The sequence below is a fragment of the Schistocerca gregaria genome, chromosome 9 (assembly GCF_023897955.1).
Source record: "Schistocerca gregaria isolate iqSchGreg1 chromosome 9, iqSchGreg1.2, whole genome shotgun sequence".
Classification (NCBI taxonomy): Eukaryota; Metazoa; Arthropoda; class Insecta; order Orthoptera; family Acrididae; genus Schistocerca; species Schistocerca gregaria.
Window position 1 is genome coordinate 164474581 of NC_064928.1, and position 26730 is coordinate 164501310.

General features: G+C 41.9%; 1 protein-coding gene across 1 annotated transcript in view; it reads left to right on the top strand.

Annotated features, from left to right (window-relative positions):
- The first annotated feature begins 5019 nt into the window (after nt 1-5019).
- The window catches only part of LOC126292255 (brachyurin-like), a 273321-nt gene continuing 251610 nt past the window's right edge, over nt 5020-26730 (top strand). The window contains exon 1 of the mRNA XM_049986153.1: nt 5020-5104. Coding sequence (XP_049842110.1) covers nt 5029-5104 — 76 coding nt within the window. The 5' untranslated portion in view covers nt 5020-5028. The remainder of the gene's footprint in view (nt 5105-26730) is intronic.

Genomic DNA, 26730 nt, shown 5'->3' on the forward strand with positions numbered 1-26730 from the left:
ACAGTCGTTTTGAATTAACTGCAATATGCACCACGCGCCTATCTAAACTTCAGTCGGTTAAGAGATTCCCTAAACGTATGTTGATTGAACTGCTATCCGTGGTTTGTTCTGCTCTGACGCACATTGCCATCGATGCAGTCTGTTGCACTTGAATTTTTTTCATGACCCTCACGAAATGTTCTTATCATTGTCCCAAGATCTCTTTACTGCCACTCAGGGTGGTAGAAATTAGCCCTTTTCAACGTTGTGATGAAGAGAACATAAATGACGATGATGTAAGTGACGATGAAAATACACAACAAGACATTTCTTACGATTCAAGTAATTCATCGTCTGATGATTCAGGAGAGAGATAGCTGGCTGTCAAGTAGTGCATATTTTCGAGGTAAAAAATTGATTCAAGTTGTCTACTCATCCACCAGCTAGGTCCAGAGTCAGAAGACACAACATCATCACTCATCTGCCTGGTATCACCAGTACGGTACAGCTCGTCAAGAACGGAACATGTCATCAATTGAATCATGACAGTTGCTGATATCAGATGAACTTATCGCACATATTTGCACTCACGCTAATCATAAAATAACCGAATATTCAGTAAAGTATAAAACTAATACTACTTACACTAACCATGTGAGTATTATAGAAATTAAAGCATTATCGGGGTTGTTGCTATTATCCGGTGTATTCGAATGTTTATGGGAAACTGAGGGAACAGGCCAAGACATACTCAAAATAACGAGTAACGTGATTTATGTTCCTGTTATCTGCTTTGAGATTAGATTATATGATTTCTAGGGAATAAAGAAGAACTAATGATCGCGCTGCTCTCGTCTCAGAAATATTTAAAATTTCCATTCAGGACTGTCAAAAACGCTATAGCTGCTCAGAATATTTGACAGCTGAATAAATGCTATGCCCTTTTAGAGGGAAATGTTTTTTAGAGTTTATATGAAATCGAAGCTTGCTAAATATGGCATCAAGATTGTGTCCCTTTGCGATGCTGAAACACACTATTTATACAATGCTTTTAGCTATACGGGCAAAACAATTACTAATAAAACAAGATAACTTTCAGTTCCAACACCACTGCAGCTTGCAGAATCTTTATGTGTAAAAAACAGAAATATAACTGCCGATAACTGGTTCTCTTCTGTGGAGCTGGTTGACAAACTGATTGAGAATGATTTCACTTGCATTGGAAAGATGCGCAAAAATAAAAGGGAAATACCACCCGAATATTTAGCCAATAAACAACGGGTAGTAGGATCTACGTTATTTGGTTTCGTGAAGGATAAAGCATTGGTATCTTATATCCCAAAAAAGAATCGAAGCGCAGTGGTGATCTCATCAATGCACCATGACAATGCAGTCAATAAAACTGTGGAAAACCTGAGATAATTCAGTTTTACAGCAACACAAAAGGTGGTGTTGATAGTGTAGATCAGAAATGCGCCTGTTATTTAGTCTCTAGAAGAACTCAACGATAGCCATGTGTAATTTTTTCAGCAATATTGAATGTTGCGGGTGCAAATGGATTCGTATCATGGAAGGCACTAATGGTGGAAGACGTATGGAACGTAATTATTACATAAAAGAAATTGGACTAAATTTGATAACGCCATTTATCGCAGAAAGAAAGATGGAGTTCTTCATTTTCAGTAGATTTGAAGAGGAGGCCAGATAATTTTCTAGGGGCAATTGACGAACTACAAAATGACCTACGACTAGAAAATTCTCCTTGTAATCAAAGTGGCTCATGAAAAAGAGTAAGATGTCATTTATGTGATTCTAAAATTGACAGAAAATAATCATAGAAATGCGACAGATGTTTTAAATTCATCTGCAAACGACATGCACAAAAAAAGTGTTGTGTATCAAGTTTTGGTACTGATATAGATAACATTGAACACTTCCATGTTTCGTTTTCATTATTTTTGTTTCTGATTGATGGCGTAAAGAATCCCTATTTATGTTAAGGGGAAGTTATGAGAAACTCCATAGTATATCTAGGTTTTTTTAGTCTAAGCCTTTTTTTTGTAAATATGTAGCATTCCAAAGTAAGGAACGAAATTCTTGTACAACATGAGATATAGGTCTTAAAGTTTAAAAAATAACACATTGTAAAATTTTATTTTAATACAGTCATTGCGCATTTATATATTAATTCTATCTTTTATGGGGATTATGTTGAATTTTTATTCAAGGGTCCATTTGGACCGGCGATTCCAGTTATGTTCGTCAAAATATCGATTCCGGTTAAGGGTTGAGCCGTTCTCAGGGTTCCAGATCACCAACGAGCTCATTTAAATCTCCCGAAATGGTCACTCTTTGATGACGCCGAGCCATCTACTACCTGGAGTCACACATTTTGCGAAGTATTTACTTAGGCTTAATGAAACTATGTTGAGAACGACTGAGAAACATATTATTTGTTCAGATTATAATTTGAACCAAATAAAGAACCTACATCTAAGTGCTACTGCTTCCATTAGACTTCAACAGGTCACTAAGAAGCTCAAAACTGAAAGCATAGTCAAGGAAGGTATTCTCATATACTGAAACGTACTCTGAGCACTTAGAGGAATTTTCGGATACTTGCACTGGCGGGAGAAAGAAGGACTACGTGGAACTGGAACAGATCCCTACTGATGTCACACTACAAAACCTAATGGAAACAAGTTTAAAAGTGGGTCTGTATAGCTATTCAAATGATATCAAAATAATATCATTGAAAGGAAATGGAATTAATTAACGCTGATCGAGAGGTTCTGTATTGAGGGCAGTTGAATACAAGGAGTGAATGAGGCGGCAAAGAAGTTAATTCACGAAAATCGCCTGCTTTGATTTTCGTAAACTGAATATGGTCATCGGAACCAAGTTTTCCGAATAGGTTAAAGCTGGATTTGCGACTTACGTAAGATTCCCTTTTGATAAGAGATTTTCCAGCGTAGGTTTTTGCGTTATAGCTGAAAAAGAAAAAAAAGTATCTGGTAAAGAGCTTTCTGGAAGACAGTAGAAGATCAGTGTTCTCTTTAATTAAGATCATCGTATGCTTACGAGAAATATTCTTGATTATATACAGGGTGTTACAAAAAGGTACGGCAAAACTTTTAAGAAACATTCCTCACACACAAAGAAAGAAAATATGTTATGTGGACATGTGTCCGGAAACGCTTACTTTCCATGTTAGAGCTCGTTTTATTACTTCTCTTCAAATCGCAGTAATCATGAAATGGAAATACACAGCAACAGAACGTACCAGCGTGATTACAAACACTTTGTTGCAGGAAATGTTCAAAATGTCCTCCGTTGGCGAGGATACATGCATCCACCCTCTGTCGCATGGAATCTCTCATGCGCTGATGCAGTCCTGGAGAATGGCGTATTGTATCACAGCCGCCCACAATACGAGCACGAAGAGTCTCACATTTGGTACCGGGGTTGCGTAGATAAGAGCTTTCAAATGCCCCCATAAATGAACGTCAAGAAGGTTGAGGTCAGGAGAGCGTGGAACCCATGTAATTGGTCCGCCTCTACTAATCCATTGGTCACCGAATCTGTTGTTGAACACTTCGACTGAAATGTGCAGGAGGCCCATCGTGCATGAACCACATGTTGTGTCGTAATTGTAAAGGCACATGTTCTAGGAGCACAGGTGGAGTATCCCGTATGAAATCATGATAACGTGCTCCATTGAGCGTAGGTGGAAGAACATGGGGCCCAATCAAGACATCACCAACAATGCCTGCCCTAAAGTTCACAGAATATCTGTGTTGATGACGTGATTGCACAATTGCGTGCGGATTCTCATCAACCCACACATGTTGATTGTGAAAATTTACAATTTGATCACGTTGGAATGAAGCCTCATGCGTAAAGAGAACATTTGCGCTGAAATGATGATTGACACATTGTTGGATGAACCATTCCCAGAAGTGTACCCGTGGAGGCCAATCAGCTGCTGATAGTGCCTGCACACGCTGTACATGGTACGGAAACAACTGGTTCTCCCGTAGCACTCTCCATACAGTGACGAGGTCAGCGTTACCTTGTACATCAGCAACTTCTCTGACGCTGACATTAGGGTTATAGTCAACTGCACGAAGTATTGCCTCGTCCATTGCAGGTGTCCTCGTCGTTTTAGGTCTTACCCAGTCGCGAGTCATAGGCTGGAATGTTCCGTGGTCTTTAAGACGCTGATCAATTGCTTCGAACGTCTTCATGTCGGGACACCTTCGTTCTGGAAATCTGTCTCAATACAAACGTACCGCGCCACGGCTATTGCCCCGTGCTAATCCACACATCAAATGGGCATCTGGCAACTCCGCATTTATAAACATTGCACTGACTGCAAAACCACGTTCGTGATGAACACTAACCTGTTGATGCTACGTACTGATGTGCTTGAAGAGGAATGAGTTCACGTTAACACAAGCACCGAAGTCAACATTACCTTCCTTCAATTGGGCCAATTGGCGGTGAATCGAGGAAGTACGGTACATACTGACGAAACTAAAATGAGCTCTAACATCTAAATTAAGCGTTTCCGGACACATGTCCACATAATATCTTTTCTTTGTTTGTGTGTGAGGAATGTTTCCTGAAAGTTTGGCCGTACCTTTTTGTAACATCCTGTATAGACAAAATGTGCAGGATGTTACTGATGGAAGACAGGGAAACTTAGCAACTTATTCACTGCATTTTCTCTACACACTGGAGCAGAAAATCCTACGGAACATGTATAATGCAGTAAAATATTTTAATACAGTGCATACGTCTGTGAGGCAATTTTAGCTCATGGAAATACTTTGGGTGTTAAAGAATTACTGCGCTCTCAGAAATGCTTCCTTTATGAGAAATAGGAACAGTGTAAATTTATGCAGGTGTCAGCTTGGACATCGAAAAGAAACCGCGACGTTCAAGGAAACAGCTGCTGCGTATGGTCGACGAACGCCGATGGCGGTGAAGATATATAAGGCGACGCGGTGGCTGATATCGCACTGGCAGCCACTCACTGCTAGAACAATGGGTGCGCACATCCTCTGTGCGCTGCTGTCAGTCTTGTTGGTTGTTATGGCGAAGGAGAGAAACACCACAGAAGGTGAGTATACTTCTAGTTAAGATTACACTTCACAGTGAAACGTCTAAAACGTATTAACGCCTGCTTCAAAATTTTATAGATTTTCCTTTCATTGCCAGATGTTAATCTACGCACTATTTATTCTCTTTTCTCACCCGCATTCTGTCTAGAATGAAGTGGCTGCTACGATTTACTATTCTGTGTCAATCACTTCGTTTCAGAGTAGCGTGTTCACCCGTAGACAACAAGTAATTTCTTTAAAGAAACACGAGCAATATTTCGTTTATAATCTCAGCTTAGAAATTAGTCGTTCAGAAACAAGTGTAGTGTACGAACGATAAAGATGAAGCTGCAGCTCATAGATAATAAATACACAGTGCTTCTAAAAGGAATAATTAGAAATATTCGTTTCTCCATTTTCCTCTGCAATTTTTACACTCTTTGGTTTCATCTAGCAACGTTAATGTTATTTCGTAATGTCTTAGCACATGTTCCTACGTCCTGCCCCATCTTCTGGCTAGAGTTTACCACACATTCCTTTTCTAACCGATTCTACGCCGGAATTTCCTTTCTCACCTAATCAAAACAGCTACTTCTCCACATCCATCTATAGCACTAACCTCAGTTCTTTTCGAGTTTTTTCCACAGTCCACGACTCCCTTCCGTCCCATCGTGACCTCCAGACGTGCACATTAGAATTGGCCACTGTTTCTATGTTTCTATACAGTCTATCGATACGTGAAACTGTTTCAGTGTTTCGGAACGGCTGTGGTTCACTGTTTAGAAACTGTGGTGTTTCATTCCGCCCCTGTCTCGGATAACTGGACCAGATTCGATCTCGAGCCAGACACAGAAACTGTATCTTTGTTTCAAAATAAGGCTGTTTCAGTCCACCTGTGCTTAGAACAGACTAACTAAATCGAAACAGTGATGTTTCATTCCGCTCTGTGTCGGACGAGATTCGAGCTCGGCACAGGTACTGAAACACAACATACCACTTCGTGAAACACTTTCAAGAGTATCGAAATCTTTTTGGCAATCAATAGCATGAAGCTTAAGGTATCCGAAAATAAAGCTTCGATTCTAACTGACTGTCCTATTCCGAAATGGCGTAACATCTGCTTTATAAATACTAAGCAAAGAATAAAACAACGCATATTATTCACATTCAAAATAATAAATATGTGAAAATCATTCAGTTAAATTACACTTTTTTTATAACATACGCTTCTCTGTTCATATACAGTAATCATATTAAGGAACGCAAGTAAGCCCACATCATTTTGAATAAAAAAAGGCGTAGAGTGACACATATACATAAATTTAATGTAGGTATAATTGCAAGAAATCTGTTTGACGTATCACTGATGGTGTAATGGTGAACGGGAAGGGCTGGGAAGCATGGTGAATTTTTAGTAACGGTTCGAAACACCTTGAAAGGCAAAATTTTTTTCTGTTATATTTTGTTATTTATTCGAATTATTTGACGTTATTTGTGAGTCTATAGTCACTATGCCTATTACTCACAATGATTCCCTTTGTGTGCATGGAAATTAGCAGGATGGGTATATTACCCATACTAAGGGAATGTGGGAATCCTGGTAGCGTATCAGTTGTTTCTGCAGTTTGCTCCCATCTCCAGTTCCGTTTGTGGCGGTTCTTCTGTCTTCAGCTATGGCTGCCCTCAGCCAACTGAGAAGTATGAAAGTCACACGACACGAAAGCAGCGCATTTGAAGCAGGAAGTACGAAACTGCCAAGACGCCTAAGTGATAGTTTCATACTTTCTGCAATATGATTAGCGCTCTCGCACCTCATTTGTGTTTATATGGACATACTTATACAGTAGACATTCAAGATGATAAAATTTGTAGATTTATTAGATCACAAAACACAAACTTTAGCGCTCTCGCACCTCATTTATGTTTATATGGACATACTTACACAGTAGACATTCAAGATGATAAAATGTGTAAGTTTATTAGATTACAAAACACAAACTGTTTCACTGTTTCGAAACAGCGTATCGAAGCATTACATTGTACTGTTTCATTTGTTTCGAAACAGTTACGTGTTTCAGTTTGCCCATCTCCAGTGCACATCAGAAATATGAAATTAAGATCTACGTTTAACACTAGAAGGCTTCTTTTGATAAGGAGTGGTCTCTTTTCTTGTATTAGTGTCACTTTTTAATCCACCTGCAAGATACTATGTTTTTTCCCGATTTTGATGATAGATTTTCAGCTAGTCTCATTACTGGCGCTTTTCATAACATTCAAGAGGTTATGTAATTCTTTCCACAGTGCCATTTGGTAATCATTGACATTCATTTATTCCGAATTTTAACTCCATTTCGTAACCTTTCTTTTGTTTCCTTCATTTCTTTTTCGACATACAGGTTGATGACGAGAGAGACGGTATCCCTAAACAATATTTATACTTCACGTCCTTCTTAAATTGAAGATGGTTCAAATGGCTCTGAGCACTAAAGGACTTAACATCTGAGGTCATCAGTCCCCTAGACTTAGAACTACTTAAACCTAACTAACCTAAGGTCATCACACACATCCCTGCCGGAGACAGGGTTCGAACAGGCGACCGTAGCAGCAGCGCAGTTCCGGACTGAAGCACTATAACCGCTCGGCCACAGCGGCCGGTACTAAATTGAAGATTTCCTTGCTGTAATAATAGCAATGAACCAGAATGCTGCTATAATTGATGTTGTTTTATCGCTGTAGACTATACAGTGGCAACAGTCCTATTTCATCTCTATCGCCGTTTTCAGTCTATCTGCCGGCAAATACGCTTTGTTAACAGTTGCAAAATTAAAACTAATAACAGCTTTCTCCTTTGATATTTATCAACACCTGTAAGCAGCTAACAGTCTGGATTCCATTGTAATAACAGTTTCGGTTGACTGTGTGTCGGCGTTTACATTCGTATTGCATCGATGGCGCTGCCTCTATCCTATAATCTTATTGCAAACTGATTTTATTTGTTAATCGTTTACTTTATTTCTGATTGTTGTTGTTGGGAAATGTCAGCTTAGGTCGTTTACAGATGGTATATCCTGCTGTAGGTTTGACATTTACGACTAGCAGCAAATACAGCGATGCTGTGTGGTTACAGTTTGTTTATTTATTTGTCTATATATCGTTATTCTCGGGTAATACTTACTTCACACTAATTCCTGTAAACGTGACGTCATTTAACGTCACGCGCAATATCGACAACCACAGGAACTAATATGGACTTCCGTTAGCTTTCGATGTGGACCTCTCTCGCATTGGTAGCAGCTTACACATGTCTTTAGCGGCAGAAATATACCAACGGGACGTGCAGGAGAAAGTGTGAGATGATTGTTACGCACGAAATATTTGTGACAAGAAGAGTATGAATGTTGCCTATTTGCTTCTGTCTCGGGTTCTTCGGCCAACGTTCGTCTGATGATTTTACTGACGTTTCGCCAGCACGAGTAGCTGGCATTGTCAAAGCTTCACCCTCCATTGTCGGTGGTGAACTGGAGCCGAGCTCTCGGTCGCAGACTACATGTACGTCCGATGTCGGGAATATACCGCTTACCATGCACACGCGGAAAACTTTACGTCGGAAGGACTGGACGATCAATCAACACCAGGATCAAAGAAAATACGCGACATTGCAGGTTGGGGCAGGTGGAGAAATCGGCCGTGGCAGAGCACGCGCTGAGTGATACCGACCATGTAATAAAATTCTCCGACACGGAAGTTCTGGCTGTAGAGAAGCACTATCACATCTGCTTGTTTAACGAAGCTGTAGAAATACACAAACACGGGAACAGCTTCAACAAGAAAGAGGAAAGCCTTAAAGTAAACGGATCCTGGCTTTCCGTACTGCAGCGAACGACCGTCGCAGGTAGCAAGAGGAGAACCGCACCGGAAATGACCGCGGAGAAGCCCTCGGACTTTGGCGCGCCAGGTACATATAGTCTGCGGCCGCGAGCTCGGCACCAGTTCACTACCGGCAATGGAGGGTGAAACTCTGACAATGCCAGCCACTCGTGCTGGCGAAACGTCAGTAAAATTATCAGACGAACGTCAGCCAAAGAACCCGAGACAGAAACAAATAGGCAGTTTGTCAACAACTGGCCACGAAAGCATTAACAATTCAGTATGAATGTTATTGCTCATAGTTTCACTCGCAACAATTTAAGCTGCCCGCTTACGCCATGGTCTAACCAGACACTTAGCAATAGCCAAATATTCGTAACTAAACAGCAAAATACATTGAAGAGCCAAAGAAACTGGTACACCTGCCTAATATTCAGGTAGGGCCCCCGCGAGCACGCAGAAGTGCCACATCACGACGTGTTATGGACTCGACTAATGTGAAGTAGTGGTGGTGGGCATTGACACAATGAATCCTGCAGGGCTGTACATAAAGAGATCTCTTCTGAACAGCATGTTGCAAGGCATCCCTGATATGCTCAATAATGTTCCTGTCTGGGGAGTTTGGTGGCCAGCGGAAGTGTTTAAGATCAGAAGAGTGTTCCTGGAGCCATTCTATATAATTTCTGGGCATGTGGGGTGTCGCATTGTCCTGCTGGAATTGCCCAAGTCCATCGGAATTTTCAATGGGCATGAATGGATGCAAGCGATCAGACAGGATGCTTACGTACGTGTCACCTCTCAGAGTCGCATCTAGATGTATCAGGGGTTCCATATCTTTCCGACTGCACGCACCCCACACCATTACCGAGCATCCACCAGCTTGAACAGTACGCTGCTGACATGCAGGGTTCATGGATTCATGAGGTTTTCTCCATACCCGTACACGTCCATCTGCTCGATACAATTTGAAACGAGACTTGTCCGACCAGGCAACATATTTCCAGTCATCAGCAATCCAATGTCGGCGTTGACGGGCCCAGGCGAGGCGTAAAAGTTTGTGTCGTGCAGTCATCAAGGATGTTAAATTCTTTTTTCTTGTGTAGAGCTAGAATGGAGATATATGTTTTTGTATTGGCTGTTGTTTAATCCTATTTTTTTCTTGTATAGTACACAAATTTTGTCTATAAAACTGGACAATTGGCCAAATATTACTGGGCATATATTATTACTAAGAGATAGATGTGGTACATACATGTCAAGACTGAAAATATTTTCAGCTCGAATTTTTCTTTGATTTCATTTTCCATCCAGAGTCTTGTTCCAAAGGCAGGTACAGAGAACTCACAAGAAACAGCGATACAAACGAAACCACAGACTTCAACCACTTATAATCAGAAAAACATGAGGAAGATCACATAACAAACACAATGAAAATCTCACCTGTAACACTAATGGGATTTAAAATGAACGTTTTGGAGAAATCTAAATCTATACATACTCACGGAGACACCCTGATAAAATGCTAAATGAGCAAACCGATGAACGACACAAAAATTGTATAAATAACATCACTGAAATCATACAGTTCGATTCTGCGTAAACGAAACAAAATAAAAACAAGGATACACACAGTTCGAGATTATAACAAAGACTACTCTACCACGACATTGATCATTACGATACATAAACAAACAAATTATAACTATACAGCATCGCTGTATTTGGTGGCAGTCGTATCTGTCCAAATTACCACAGTATATACCGCGGATTAAAGACTTTGGCTGACATTTCCCAAGAACATCAGCCATAAGTGAAGTAGATGATCAACAACTAAAATTAGCCGACAACTGAAGTTCCTTATGCAGCAATAACATTATAAGAATGCGACGATGTAATATGGATGTACCTACCAACATACAATAAAACAAAATGTTTATAGTTATAATTTTGCAACTGTTAACAGTGCGTGCTTGCCTGCAGTTAGCTTGAAGATGGCTGTAGAACTAAAACAGGAGTATTGCTACTCTTTAATCTACAGCAATAAAATAACGGCAATTATAGCACCGTTATGGTTCAGTACTATTGTTACAATGTCATTGGAAGACATCTACCATGCTGCAGGCTAAAGAGAATATAAATTTCCTTGTTGTTCTTCGATTCCCTCTTGGGTCTTACATGTAATTTATATTACTGGTATGTGTTCCCTTACTGAACATGAATGTTTTCAAGTACTTTGAACAGTCCTACATTGTTGAATACTTTTTCTGCTATAACCAGTCAAACTTAATTATTGTTTCCACTGCCAAGCGTAACCTCAGTACTGCATCTCTTGTGCCTTTATCCTTCCTGAAGCGAAAGTCTGCTCAGCATATCCTTAACTTGTTTCCCCAGTGTTTTGTGTGGCAATTTGATCAGAAATTTGGATACATAAGGAGACTAAACAATAATGAATAAAATACTTCATTTTTCAATATAAAAAGGGAAATATATTCTTCATAATTGTATTATATTACACTTAATTTCTGATTTTTGAGATCAGAAGAAATCTTTTTCATTTCCATGTTGTAAGGTGTCAGGCAAATCCAACACCTTCCATGAAAACCCTGACATGATAAGCAAATCCAGTAGTATGTCACGTAGCTCCGAATAAATCGTGACATTAAATTAACCAAAGTAATACGAGTAACAAGTGAGCAAATGGAATACCACAGACTAACACAAAAATGCCTAAATGCATGTCGTACCTTCCCACCGTGAGACCGACGCAGTTCCGAGGGGAGAAACGAGAACAGAAGCCAAGAGCAGAACCATGTTAAGCTAGAAGGCCCTAGGATAAGGGACGGACTGGACACCCACGTCGCCAACCTACCTCTAACACTACCACCCGCACATTTTAGCGTGAAACTTTTTCGCGTCTATGTTATGCCAAGGACCCCCCTCCCCTCCCCCTCCCTCCAGCCCATGTTAAAAGCTAGAGCCCTCCAGAAAAACAGTATAGATCTTACGATAACACAAAAAGCGCCACTACCACCCGCAAGTTTCAGCGTGAGACTTTTTCGCGTCTCTGTTACATTAGGACCACCCCTCAGCCCATGTTAAAAGCTAGAGCCCTCCAGAAAAACAGTATAGATCTTACGATAACACAAAAAGCGCCACTAACACCCGCAAGTTTTAGCGTGAGACTTTTTCGCGTCTCTGTTACATTAGGACCACCCCCCAGCCCATGTTAAAAGATAGAGCTCTCCAGAAGAACAGTATAGATCTTACGATAACGCTAAAAGGACCACACCAGCTGCAGGTTTTAGCGTGAGACTTTTTCGCGTCTCTGTTACGTTGCAAACTTTAAAACATTGCCCCACCACGAAAAGTATAACGTTTCTCATTGGATGGACAGAATTTTTGTAGGTGGAGCTTAAGGTTAACATTGAGACCCTGATTGGTCAGATGAAAACACAGCCAGATAGTTTTTTTAAAACCAACTTCGGTAAATTGTAGTAAGGAGAAGGGAGTTGCTTCCGAGATGGCGAGGTGAGCGGAGCTGTGCTGCCGCCGCTGCCCTGACGCTGCTTAAATACCGACAAGGTAATGAACGCACGCGATGCCGCATTTTTGAGCGCATAAGGCTTCACTCAGAACTGCAGAAGTCTCATATGTTACACCCCCTTTTTTTGCGTAATACTAGTGTCGATCGTAAATTAAAGCTCATGGTGTTCACGTTTGCCACTTGAAGTAAAAATCTGAAACGCGATGATGTTTCTGTTATATAGTTGTTGAGAATCCATATCAGCCACTCTAATTTACGACAAGTTAGATAAGTTATTAAAGATAACTGAGGGTCACTGTAGACCATTTTGATAGTTTTTCTCTTTTGTGAAACTTAATTTAAACCTAGATTATAGATGTGATATGGCATAGGTCATCCTTCGATCGATTGTAAAACTTGGAAACCCCTTCAGGGAATATTCGTTCACATTTTTGTTGAACGCGGTTGGTTTTTACCATCCTGTATTAAAACATCTCCTATTATCAATAGTGCAATTTATAAACAATGTTTTGTGCGTAGAATAAAATTTCCAATGGTAAACTTAACTGCTTTTTCGACGTTATTTTACCAGCTAACTAAAAATATAAAAGCCTTGAATCCCTTCCACTAAATTTAGTTAGTATTAACATTCTTTTACAGAGAGTGCAGTTGAGCTGACGCTGAGATCATTAAGTATTTGGTTATATCATCGCTAGTCTCACTGCACTCTTCTGAATTCTACATGTCATGTGTGATCTGGCGTCTCCTTACCAGCAACAGGTCCCAGGTTCAAACTAGTTAATTCCCTAAAAAACACGCTCAGAGCGTCGTTGCGCGAAAGTGGTAGGGAGACACGATATAGAACAAACAGACACCACCATGAATGTTTAGAATGTGACGGAGACTTGATGTAATACTGAATATGCAAATAATAGTAAAGCATATTTGGCTATCTCTGCATGATATACAAACATGAAACAGAAATATTTGATTACTGATCATGTTTATTAAAAATGTCTTTGTTGCCCAGTTTGTGATATGTTGTTCTCGTGAAGATTGAAGGGAGAAATGAATACTAAGGAAGAGTTAGAGTGAAGAATTTACTTCTTACTGGTATCTGTTGATATGTGACTCTCAAGAAACATTATTTAGTACCGTTACATGGATGATTTGTAATTCCTTGTGAGATCATTTTATGACATCAGTACTAAAGCTGAGGTTATTTCATGAAAGCAAAAGCGGGAGAGCGAATGTATAAAAGGAGCTATTGTGAAGAAGTGCAAAGTAATTCTCGTGAAAGTATTCGTTTAGGCAGAATTAGTAGTGTTCAATAAGAAATCAGTAAAGCTTCTCAATGTACCACTCAGAACTTTTAACAATATTTTTAATTATTAAAGTAATACTTAACATGTAACATTGAAACGGAATAAGGCTTTATGGACCATGGACTTATTCGTAGTGCTACACAAAACGTAACAGTGGAACGTCGTTGGTAGGCATTCGCTGTTATCAGCTAATGCCTGATAAACACTTCTATAGACCTGTTGAATGGGGTAACACTGTTCCTTGATGAATTCGAGGGGGGACCAAGAGGAACGAGGTGAATACGGCGAAAATCGAAAAAAGTGAACACGAAACTGAACCATCGTGGTTTGTGTCATTCTCTTCTATAGATGGAATAAAAGGGTAACAGGAATATCACACCCGAAATAAAGTCACAATGCTTCACTGCTTTTAGACACTTTCTTTTGGCAATACATGTTATGGATTTTGAGTATTTCCCTGAATAGGCTAGCTGTGTGCATTCAGGTACAGTCTGATTGTTGCCAATTTTCCTCTCTCTCTCGCCCTTTCTGTCCCCCTACAAAGTTATAGACGTGTCATTCATTTTTCGAAGAAATTTTAACCTTCTAGCCGATCGTTAACGACAACTGGCTGCAACTCCGGAATTTCTTCGATAACTCAGTTCACCGGAAAAAGTTTAAAACTGACGTCATTCATTGTTGTCAGACTTCTGCCCTCACTCCTACGAAGTCATAGGCCAATTGCGCTATTTATAAAATTGTGGGAATTTTTTAAAAAAACGGCAGCAAATACAAACTAGTTTAAATAAGCTACAAGATCTCCATATCCCTTTGCTGTTACAGCTATCTGAGCAGAATATAAATTCACGGGAAATTAAAAAACCCAAGGTGGATAGTTACTGTCCTTTTATTTCCCCCAAGTCATCAGTGTTCCGACTGGTTTGATGCGGTACACCACAAATTCCTCTTCTGTGCGATCCTTCCCATTTCAATGTGGAAATTGCAGTCAATATTCTTAGTTATTTGCTGGATATATTCCAATCTTTGTCTTCCACTACCGTTTTACCCTCTACAGTTCCCCCTAGTACCATGGCAGTTATTTACTGATGTCTTAATAGAAGTCCTACAATCCTGCCTTTTCTTCTTGTCAATGTTTTCCATGTAAAGCTTTCATCGCCAATTCTCTGGAAAACCTCCTCATTACTCACTTTAACAGCCCACCTAATTTTCAACATCCTTCCTTAGCACCACATGTCAAATGCTTCGATTCTCATCTGTTCGTGCTTTACCACTGTCCATGTTTCATTACCATGTAATTCCGTGCTCCAAACGTACGATCTCAGAAATTTCTTCCTCAAATTAAGGCCTTGACTTCTCTTGGCCGGGAATGCCCTTTTGGCCAGTGCTACTCTGTTTTTATATTCTCCTTGCTCCATCCTCCATGGGTTATATTGCTGCCTAAGTAGCAGAATTCCTTAACTTTCGCGTTCCCCAATGCCGATGTTAAGTTTCTCGCTATTCTCATTTGTCCAAGTTCTCATTATTTTTGTCTTTTTCTGGTTTGCTCTCAATCCATACTCTGTACTCATCAGACTGTTAACTTCATCCAGCAGATCCCGTAGTTCTTCTTCAATTTAACTGAGATTAGCAGTGTCATCAGCGAATCTTACCATAGATATCCTATCATCCTCAATTGTAATCCCGCCCTTGAACTTTTATTTCTGTCCTTGCTTCTCCGATGTATAGATTGAATAGCAGGTACTAAAGTCACATACCTGACATACACTATTTTTACTCTCAGTACCACGCTGTTTGTCGTCCAGTTTAGTTGTTTCCACTTAATTTTTATACATATAATACGTTACCCATCTTTCTCTACAGCTTACCCCTCTTTTTCTCATAATTATGAACATATTGCACCATTTTACATTGTCGAACGCTTTTTCGAAGTCGACAAATCCGATGAAGGTTTCTTGGTCTTTCTTCTCTCTTTCATCCACTGTCAACCACAACGTCAGAACTATCTCTCTGGTGCCTTTGCCTTTCCTAAAGCCAAACTGATCGTCATCTAACAGATCCTCAATCGTCTTCTCCATTCCGTATTCCTGAATTTCCCTGAACAGTTTTGTACTTCCTTCTTTGGTTCATCAATTGAAGTATTTCTTCTGTTATCCACAGTTTCTTCGCAGTTACCGGTGTTTTTCTTTCCAACTTCTGTTATCGCTCTTTTTAGAGATGTCCATTCCTCGTCAGTTGAACTACATACTAAGCTATTCATTATCGCAGTATCTACAGACTCGAGAACTTCAAGCTACGTCTTCATTCCTATCTACTTCCATATCCCAATTTTTTGCGCACTGATTCTTCCTAATTAGTCTCGTAAATTTCAGCCTACGCTTCATCATTACTAAATTGTGATCTGACTCCATATCTGCCGCTGGTGCGTCTTATACTTCAGTATCTTATTTCGGAGTCTCTGCCTGACAATGATGTAATCTAACTTTATCTACTGGTCTTTTGCAAGTATACTTCCTCCTCTTGTTATTCTTGAACTGTGTATTCGCTATAAGTAGCTGAAATTTGTTCCAGAAGTCAGTTAATCTTACTCCTTTCTCATTGCTAGTACTAAGGCCGTATTACAGTGTAAACCTTCCTTCTACTCCTTCCCCTACAACCGCATTCGAATCCCCCTTGTCCACTAGATTTTCATCTCCCTTTACGTACTGAATTACGCTTTCAAGATATTTATATACTTTCCCTATCTCTTCATCTTCCGCTTATCACGTCGGCATGCAAATCTGAACTAATGTCATCTTTGTTGGCTTGCTGTCGATTCTGATGGAAACAATCCTAACAGTGAACCGTTCACAGTATCTCGCTCTCTGCCTCTCTGCACAAATTTTTCCATGGTGTATCGGAATTATAGCAGACTACTCAATACAGCACTACGTTACAGTGGTGTACGGAGTAATTTGTTATAACTGGGAAAATTAGTGCAGTTTTCCTGTGCCACGGAATTTTTGTTGTATTTTTACTTTACAAGGAGAGCTATGTTAAAGTTTTACAGATAACATAAGCTTATTTGTTATGAGTTCACAGTAATAGGGCTATTTTATTACAGTTTTTCTGTAACAGAGGGCAGTTTGGTAAATTTTCCCTGTGTCATGGAGCATTTTCGTAGAATGTAAATGTAACAAACGCAGTTTGATACTATTTTTGCTGTAAAACGAGGCAATTTGTTACAAATTCTCTGTAATACAGTCATTTTGTTACAGTGTTGCTGTAATATGGGGCAATATGTTGTAATGTAATACGGAGTATTTCGATAAAAATTTACTGTAACTGTGGTATTTTGTAAGAGTTTATGCTGTTACGTCTCGAAGTTATAACGAGGGCACACTGTTTTAATTTCAGTATTACATGTGATAATTTGTTACAGTTTTGTTATAATTTTGTGGCAGTTTGTTACAGTTTTGTTGTAATTTTAAGCAGTTCGTTGGATTTTGACATAGCATATAGATTCAAGGGGTGAAGGGTTATGTAGCCAGCATAGTGTAGCACCAAAGAAAGTGTTATCAGCGCACTGCATTTATTTGTTCTTCAAGAACCACTCAGAGTGACACGTGTGTTGTTTAAACGGCAACAGACGAATGGTTCAATTTGTGCTGTATCCCCACTTCACATAAAATATTTGATGTCAAAACTTCATTCAAAGTATTTCAGAGTTCCCTTCATTAAATCGTGTCCACATGACCTGTATTAACTCTAAAATGATGATTTTCAGAAACTGCAGTCAAACATATTTCAATGTGCCACAATATAGGTGACTTGTAGACATGTAGAATTTCCCCTTACCCTCACACAGAGACACAGAACTATTTCAGCACTCATCTCATGCCACTCCTGTCACTGTTCATCTAGTATGCAACAAGACAGAACTTCCTCCAGTGAAAAAAAGTATTGTTCTGCCATGTTTAGAACTATTTGCAACACTTGTAGGTATGAGACTTTTATCAGGTTAGAAACTATGATCTTTGAATGTGACTTTGTGGATTGTTATTACTTAAGGTCTGATACAAAGGAAGACAAATATCTGGAAGAGTCTAGAATGAAATTTTCACTCTATAGCGGAGTGTGCGCTGATATGAAACTTCCTGGCAGATTAAAACTATGTGCCGGACCAAGACGCGAACTCGGGACCTTTGCCTTTCGCGGGCAAGTGCTCTACCAACTGAGCTATCCAAGCACGACTCACGCCCCGTCCTCACAGCCTTAATTCCGCCAGTACCTCGTCTCCTACCTTCCAAACTTCACAGAAGATCTCCTGCGAACCTTGCAGAAAGGCAAAGGTCCCGAGTTCGAGTCTCGGTCCGGCGCATAGTTTTAATCTGCCAGGAAGTTTCATCTGGAAGAGTATTTCCATGCAAAACTCCTTGATAGGAGCACAAAATTGAAAAATCAAACTGCACCCTCTGTTTTCGTTTGAGTGTGTCAAACTGTACAGGTGCCAGATGTCGGTTTCTGGGATGGGGTTCCGTGTCTGTTGCACTTAGTCGGTCAATGCAGGGATGTGGATGATGCAGGAGTTGTCTTACAGTGACGCCCAAATGTGCTCGACTGGAGAAATATCTGGTTATCGGGCAGGCCAAGGCCACAACACAACACAACACTCTGTAGAGCCTTTTGGGTTACAACAGCGATATACGGGCGAGCGTCTTCCAGTGGGGAAACATCCCCCAGAAAGCTATTCACGAATGGCGGCACAATAGGTTGAATGACCAGATTGGCGTACAAATTTGCAGTCAGGGTGCGTGGGACAACCAGGAGAATGCTCCTCCTGTCATATGAAAGCGCACCCCAGACCATAAGTCCAGATGTAGGTCCAATGTGTCTAGCACACAGACAGGTTGGTTGCAGGCTCTCGACTGGACCCCTTCTAACCAACACACAGCCATCTCCTGCACCAAAGCAGAACCAGTTTTCATCAGAAAACACAAGAGACCGCCTCCCTACCCTACAATGAATTCTCGTTTGACACGACTGAAGTCGCAGATGGCGGTGGTTTGGGTTCAGTGAAATGGGCATTACATTGAGCTAGGCTCGACGATCTCCTTGAAATAACCGCGTTATAACAGTTCGTTGTGTCACTGAGGTGTCAAATGCTGCTCAAATTGCTGCTGCAAAGCAGTGATGATGTTTGGTCTGTGAAGCGCTCAACTGCGCAGTCATCAACGCCCGTACAAGTTCCCAGTTTTTACACTGTCCAATTTTTTACACCATCCAATCTAGTCACTGTCACGAATCATGATGATGATGATGATGATGATGACAACACAGATGTCCAGTCCTGCCACTCTTATGCGACTGGAGCAAAATTTGGATATATAGGGTGTCCCACTCAAACCTCCCTGATTTAAAAGACCCAGGAAAAACACAGCAGTAGATACGACAACGAAAAATGCACCACATTGTAAAGCATCTCAAAGAATATATTTATTTATCGTCAATACACCTCTACATGTGAACCATTTGTAGCATGAAGAATATCGAGTCTGTATTCAATTTCTTGCCAAGTTCTTTGTAATACTTCCTCTGTTATTGTTGCAATCGCATTAGTGATACAATTTCGCAACATAGGAATACCGCCCACTTCGGTCGCATACACGCCGTCCTTCACGAATCACCACATGAAGAAATCAAGCGGCGTAATATCGAGTGAACATGGTGACCAACGATTGGAAAATTTCCTATCCAGGAACTTGCGAACAGCCATTGACCAACGCGGCGGAGCTCCATCTTGTTGAAAAATGATGTTGGGTTGTAGTCTTGTATCTGAGGGTACACAAACTGCTCCAACATGTCCAGGTACACTGACCCATTCACTAAACGGTCCAACAATTCTGTCAGACGCTTAGTTTAGGGCTATCACAAACGTGTTCATTGACAACGTGCAGATTTTTCGAGCCCCAAATGCGTATTCGTATTACCTATTCTGATAGATGAAGCTGGCATCCATATCAATACGCTGCAGCATATCTGCGCAAATTGTTGTTGGGTTGGTTTGTCGTTCGGCGTCAGGTGTTGCAGAATTTGAAATTTGTAAGCACACATACGAAGACGCTGGTGAACTACACGATGAAATGTTGATCGAGGTACTTCAAGTTGCCTAGATGCTTGACGTATTAACTTACGTGGGCTTCTGAGAAACGTTTGTCTGATGTCCCCCTCTGTCTCTTCTGAAACTCCGTAACGTGCACTGTCAGAATGCTTCAGAACACTTCCTGTTGCTAGGAACTTCCTATACCATTCTTTAATTGTTTTCACATCAGGTGGATCACATTCATATACATGACGATAATTTCTTTGCACAGTAATCGGCGATTTTGTTTCTGCAAACCACACTACTGCTTGCGCACGCATCTGCACGCCTCATGCGACCGTGCTGCACTCTGGCGACTGACACTTCTTATGCGGGAATATAAATTCTCTGAAGTGCTCTACAATGTGGTACATTTTTCATTGTCGTATCTACTGTTGTTTTTCTCTCCTGAGTTCTTGAAATGAGGGAGGTTTGAGTGGGACATCCTGCACTTCTCTCAGATGTTCTACACGCCTACCATCTTTCGTTTGTATCACACAACTCTTTCTTGGTGCTGCGATTTTTTTCTTCCCGTCAGCGTACTTCTAATGTGGTTTTTACCCTGTCAGTGATTCTACCAGTGACACTGTATCAGCCACTAGGATGGACTGTGGTCCAGCGCCTCTCAATGTTGATAGATTTTCGTCTCGGAGTGCTGGAGACAGAGCGCTTACAGACAGCTACTCTTGTAAGATGACGTTCTTTACTCGTCGACAATATTTGCAACGTTTTTAATCGTCACCAAATGTCTGGTTGCCTCGTACAAACATGTTTCGTTCTCTGAAGTGCATATAACTTTTTTGTCTTTTGTTCGATCTTACGTCTATCCACTGAGAAGTCCAGTTGATGCTTGTTTAGTATCTGCCACTCATCCAGCAAGTCATATATTCGGTAGCGAGGATTGAAATTTTAATAGTGGCAACTATTTATTTATAAATATACAAAACATACATATGTTTCAAAGCTTTACTGCCATTCAGGGCAGTCACGAGCATTGTGCAGAATCCGTTGCCAGCGATGTAAATGTCATACGTTAATCTTAGCAGCACCACTTGTCTTAGTAATTCAAGTGGATCAATCTGTTGCCGGAAGAACCTATATAACATTTCTGAAATGAATGCCATGCAGTGCTTCTTTTAGCTTAGGAATCAACATGAAGTCACAATTGCTTAAGTTCAGGGAGAGCGTTGGTTGATGCAGCTCGTCTCAGCCCCATCGATCGAACAAGCGTCGCAACTTGGGCCACATCATCCCGAGCATTGCCCTGACAAATGATAGAGGCGGGTCCTGCAGAAATTGTCGCTGCTTCTTTCTCTAAGCTGTTGATTTTAGGAACGTAGTCTGAAACCAGCCTAGATTCTTAAGACGAAGCAATCATTTCATATGATTAGCTTCGGAACTGTTACAGAATTTCGTCGGGCAGTAGACGACTCCACTCGTGCTATCAACACAAGTGGCTCTGCTATGGGAATAGTTCAACTTCCTCATCTCGGGCAGTGGATTATGCGCAATCCTGGAGACTACTTTGAACGTGAATATAGCTTTGAAACATGTATCTGTTCTGTATAAGTTGTAAATAAGTAGTTGCCACTAGTTGCAATTTCAGTCCTCATGGTGCACGAACATTCCATTGTGCAGTAGTCTCCCAGAGGACAAGAGTCATTGAATTTTTGTACTTCCCTCCAGAAATTAATTATAGACCATAGTACAAATGTTGGAATTTTGAAATCAGAACTAAGTTGAATTTATACCCATTTTTCTGGAGTGGCTAATGTGTAAGTGAGCTGATGGCATTTTCACATTTCCCCGACACTTTGCTTAAGTCACACAGGCTGTGAGTTCAGATTTCCATCACATTGTTAATGTTGTGTGCCTCCCGTCGGGTAGACCGTTCGCCGGGTGCAAGTCTTTCGATATGACGCCACTTAGGCGACTTGCTCATCGATGTAGATGAAATGGTGATGATTAGGACAACACAACATCCAGTCCCTGAGCGGAGAAAATCTTCGACCCAGCCGGGAATCGAACCCAGGCCCTTAGGACTGACATTCTTTCGCGCGGACCACTCAGCTACCGGGTGCGGACGTCCATGACATGAGAGCAAGAAACGAAGAAATGTGGATTCTGCTGCGTTACAGTGACTGAAGCATCGAGTGAAATCAATAGTGATATGCTACCCTTCAAATATGAAAACCTATAGACAATTTCTTTTGACCGGATACAGCTAACTCCCCATTAAAAAGTTTGCGGATTACCTTACTTGTGGATTATTTGTGCATAGTCCCGCAATTTATGAAGAAATGAAAAACGAAAGTGGAAAAGTCTCCTATATGGAAAAGGCATATTTTCTTTTTGAACAGAAATTTCTGACGGTTAATATGTAGATGGCGAAAAGATCCGTGAGGATGTCTGTTGCGGTGCAAAGAACCACGATTTTAACAGTTAAGTTACGCGAATGGAAACTAGAAACAGTTTCAGGCGCTTTTTCTTCAGTACTCCTCTTCAATGCATCAACTAAACCTCCACACAAATATGACGCCGAAGTATCAGAGAGGATACAGACATAATGGTACTGGAGGTCAGAAAAGGTATTGCAACAGTACTGTTACCTCGTAATTTGTTTGTTGATGAGATGTGTGGTCTACTAAGTGTCTCCTCCTGTAGGGGCATTGACTGTGGCAGAAAACGGAATACTACATTACATTTTTTAATCTCTCACTATTTTGACTTGGAGCATTTGAACCTGTCTTTTTTTTTTGATTTATTGGTTTTCGGACCGTGCCCATTGGAATGTGAGCTATGACGATACGAAACGTAAGCACAAAACAACAGCCAATCGCAGAGTGGAGAAAATCTCCGACCCGGCCGGGAATCGAACTCGGGCTGCTTCGTTTAGCTGCCCAAGCGGACTGGTCTTTACTCAATACTTACTGATGACAAGGCGGAGAGGCTCTTGATATTTGAAGAATGGACTGGCAAACCGGTACCAACAGCCATCAAGCAAGTGTCAACGGTACTGATGGAGGAATGGTACACCCTATCACAACAACTTCTTACCGATCTTGTGGCCAGCATGAGAACACGTTGCAGAGAATGCATTATCGTGCGTGGTGGTCAGACGCCCTATTAAGAACCGTGCCCGGCCTATTGTAATTCCCAGAAGACAATCACGAATCTCAGTGATATGCGTGTAATTATTGTCTTTGAATAAAGTGTCATTTCTATTCGCCTCACTGCGGTTTCCTTTCGGTTACCTTCTGCACTTCACTTGAGCAGTTATTTCTCTGTACGGTCCAAATTACCTGGCAGTGGCACACAATGCTGAAGTTTTGCACTTCTGTGTATTATCTCATTCGTGGTAAATCTCTAGAGTTAACAGATGTAGAGAATATACTACACTACTGGTCATTAAAATTGCTACACCAAGAAGAAATGCAGATGAGAAACGGGTATCCATTGGACAAGTATATTATACTAAAACGGTCCAATGGTTCAAATGGCTCTGAGCACTATGGGACTTAACATCTATGGTCATCAGTCCCCTAGAACTTAGAACCAGTTAAACCTAACTAACCTAAGGACATCACACAACACCCACCCATCACGAGGCAGAGAAAATCCCTGACCCCGCCGGGAATCGAACCCGGGAACCCGGGCGTGGGAAACGAGAACACTACCGCACGACCACGAGATGCGGGCACTAGAACTGCCATGTGATTACATTTTCACGCAATTTGGATGCATAGATCCTTAGAAATCAGTACCCAGAACAACTAACCCTCGCCGTAATAACGGCCTTGATACGCATGTGCATTGAGTCAGAGCTTGGATGGCGTGTACAGGTAAAGGTACCCATGGAGCTTCAACACGATACCACAGTTCATCAAGAGTAGTGACTGGCGTATTGTGAGGAGCCAGTTGCTAGGCCAATATTGACCCGACGTTTCCAATTGGTGAGAGATCTGGAGAATGTGCCAGACAGGGCAGCAGTCGAACATTTTCTGTATCCAGAAAGGCCCGTACAGGACCTGCAACATGCGGTCGTGCATTATCCTGCTGAAATGTAGGGTTTCGCAGGGATTGAATGAAGAGTAGAACCACGGGTCTGAAATGTAACATCCACTGTTCAAAGTGCCGTCAATGCGAACAAGAGGTGAACGAGACGTGTAACCAATGGCACCACACACCATCACTCCGGGTGCACCATCACGCCGGGTGATACGCCAGTATGGCGATGACGAATACACACTTCCAAATTGCGTTCAGCGCGGTGTCGCCAAACACGGATGCCACCATCGTGATGCTCTAAACAGAACCTGCATTGTCATTCGCGCACCCAGGTTCGTCGATGAGTACACCATCACAGGCGCTCCTGTCTGTGATGCGGCGTCAAGGGTAACCGCAGCTATCGTCTCCGAGCTGATAGTCCATGCTGTTGCAAACGTCGTCGAACTGTTCGTGCAGATGGTTGTTGTCTTGCAGACGTCCCCAACTGTTGACTCAGGGATCGAGACGTGGCTGCACGATCCGTCACAGCCATGCGGATAAGATGCCTGCCATCTCGACTGCTAGTGATACGAGGCCGTTGGGATCCGTATTACCTTCCTGAACCCACCGATCCCATCTTCTGCTAACAGTCATTGTATCTTGACCAACGCGAGCAGCAGTGTCGCGATACTATAAACTACGATCACGATAGGCTACAATCGACCTTTATCAAAGTCGGAAACGTGATGGTACGCATTATTCCTCCTTACACGAGGCATCACAACAACGTTTCACCAGGCAACGCCGGTGAACTGCTGGTTGTGTATGAGAAATCGGGTGGAAACTTTCCTCATGTCAGCACGTTGTAGGTGTCGCCACCGGTGCCAACCTTGTGTAAATGCTCCGAAAAGCTAATCATTTGCATATCACAGCATCTTCTTCATGTCGGTTAATTTCTCGTCTGTAGCACGTCATCGTCGTGGTGTAGCAATTGTAATGGCCAGAAGTGTATGTAGGGTCCAAGTTACCTGTCAGTGGCACGTAACGCTTAAGTTTAGCACTCCAGTGTATTATCTCATTCGTGGTAAATCTCGAGAGCTGACAGATGTAGAGAATATACTAGCATGAAAAAAGAGTGCAATCTATTGAAAAATAACCTTCATTCTGACGATGTGAAATTATAAATTACAACCATTGCATGGAGTTTCACGTGTTTCAGATACGAAAACCGTGCTTGATAAAGCTTCCATTCACAGACTAAAGAGGTGAAAAAAATGTGCAGATGGAGGTAGTTGCGTTACCAAGTATCGTTTGTGAAGGTAACTCTGTGAGCGTGCCTGACTGGTCCGTAATAACATTGCCTGACATTAGGAATTAATTCCTGGCCATAGAACCGTCACGCGTGGGGCATCACAGTTTATTTCTCATTGTCAGACGTTGTAATTCTGCTGACGTGGTGGACACATTAAAAGATACAGACAATGAAACTGACATAACCTGGGATTTAAGTACCCAGGGACTCGACAGAGAGCTGAAGGAAGGGAGAGGGAGGGAGATTAAGCGGGCATCGGCGACCGACGACAGAATAAAGACGTGGCGACACGCGACCATTGCTTGCCCCCATGAAGCGTCTGGGGCCTCCCATTGGAAGGAACGTCGCAGCGGTCCCCGACATAAACAGGCCGCATGCTAATTTCGGACGCAGTTACTTAAATATGACACGTGCATGATTTTCAATTGATTTCTGGCTCCCTTACTTGCCATGAGATACCGTCATGCAAGTCTGCTATCAGGTTTCGAGGGGCGTTGAATAAGTAATACAAGACATTTCTTTCTGAAATCATATCTGTTTTATTCGGGATTCCAATACACCATATTATTCCCCACGGTTTTGGCTACACAGCTCTGTTTTTCAACACCTCCGTTCGATGGGATGGTTTTATGCCACCTTACTGGCAGGTCCAGTCTACTGGTCGACGTCGGAACCAACATCTTGCTGCATCAATTGTCACGTTGAGCCTAGTAACGCGCCAGCAACTCCGCACAGATGGCCCTTCGTTGGGCAAGGCGTCTGTCATCTTAGCAACCACGCCGCCCACACATGTCAGATCTCCAGCGTGCGCCGGCAGGTGTGGCCGTGCGGTTCTAGGCGCTTCAGTCTGGAACAGCGCAACCGCTACAGTCCAAGTTCGAATCCTACCTCGGGCGTGGCTGTATGTGATGTCCTTAGGTTAGTTAGGTTTAAGTAGTTCTAAGTTCTAGGGGACTGGTCTTCTGTTACGCGGCGAGGAACCCATGGGACACACACCTTTGAGTATCGCAACTGGTGGACGAGAGTGGCAGCACTACCAACAGAGACTTCCAGTTGAGTAGCTGCATGTCTGATTGCGCACCTCGCGTGAGACTGTCCGCACGTTCCAGCATCGCAGGAGTCACAGCTGCGTAGGGCCGGCTGCCACGCGGGAGAAATGGCTTTGAGCACTATTGGACTTAACTGCTGTGGTTATCAGTCCCCTAGAACTTCGAACTACTTAAACCTAACTAACCTAAGGACATCACATACGGCCACGCCCGAGGTAGGATTCGAACCTGGACCGTAGCGGTCGCGCGGTTCCAGACTGATGCGCCTAGAACCGGCACGGCCGCAATGGCCGGCGCACGCAGGAGATCTGACATGTTTGGGCGGCCTGGTTGCTATGATGACAGACGCCTCACCCAACGAGTCACCGTAGTCTTGTTCACTACCAGGCCTCCTTAGACATTCTGCTAACGCATGTGAATGTCTGCGAAGCTCTGGTTTTCCACCAAAAGAAAGTTACTGGCAAG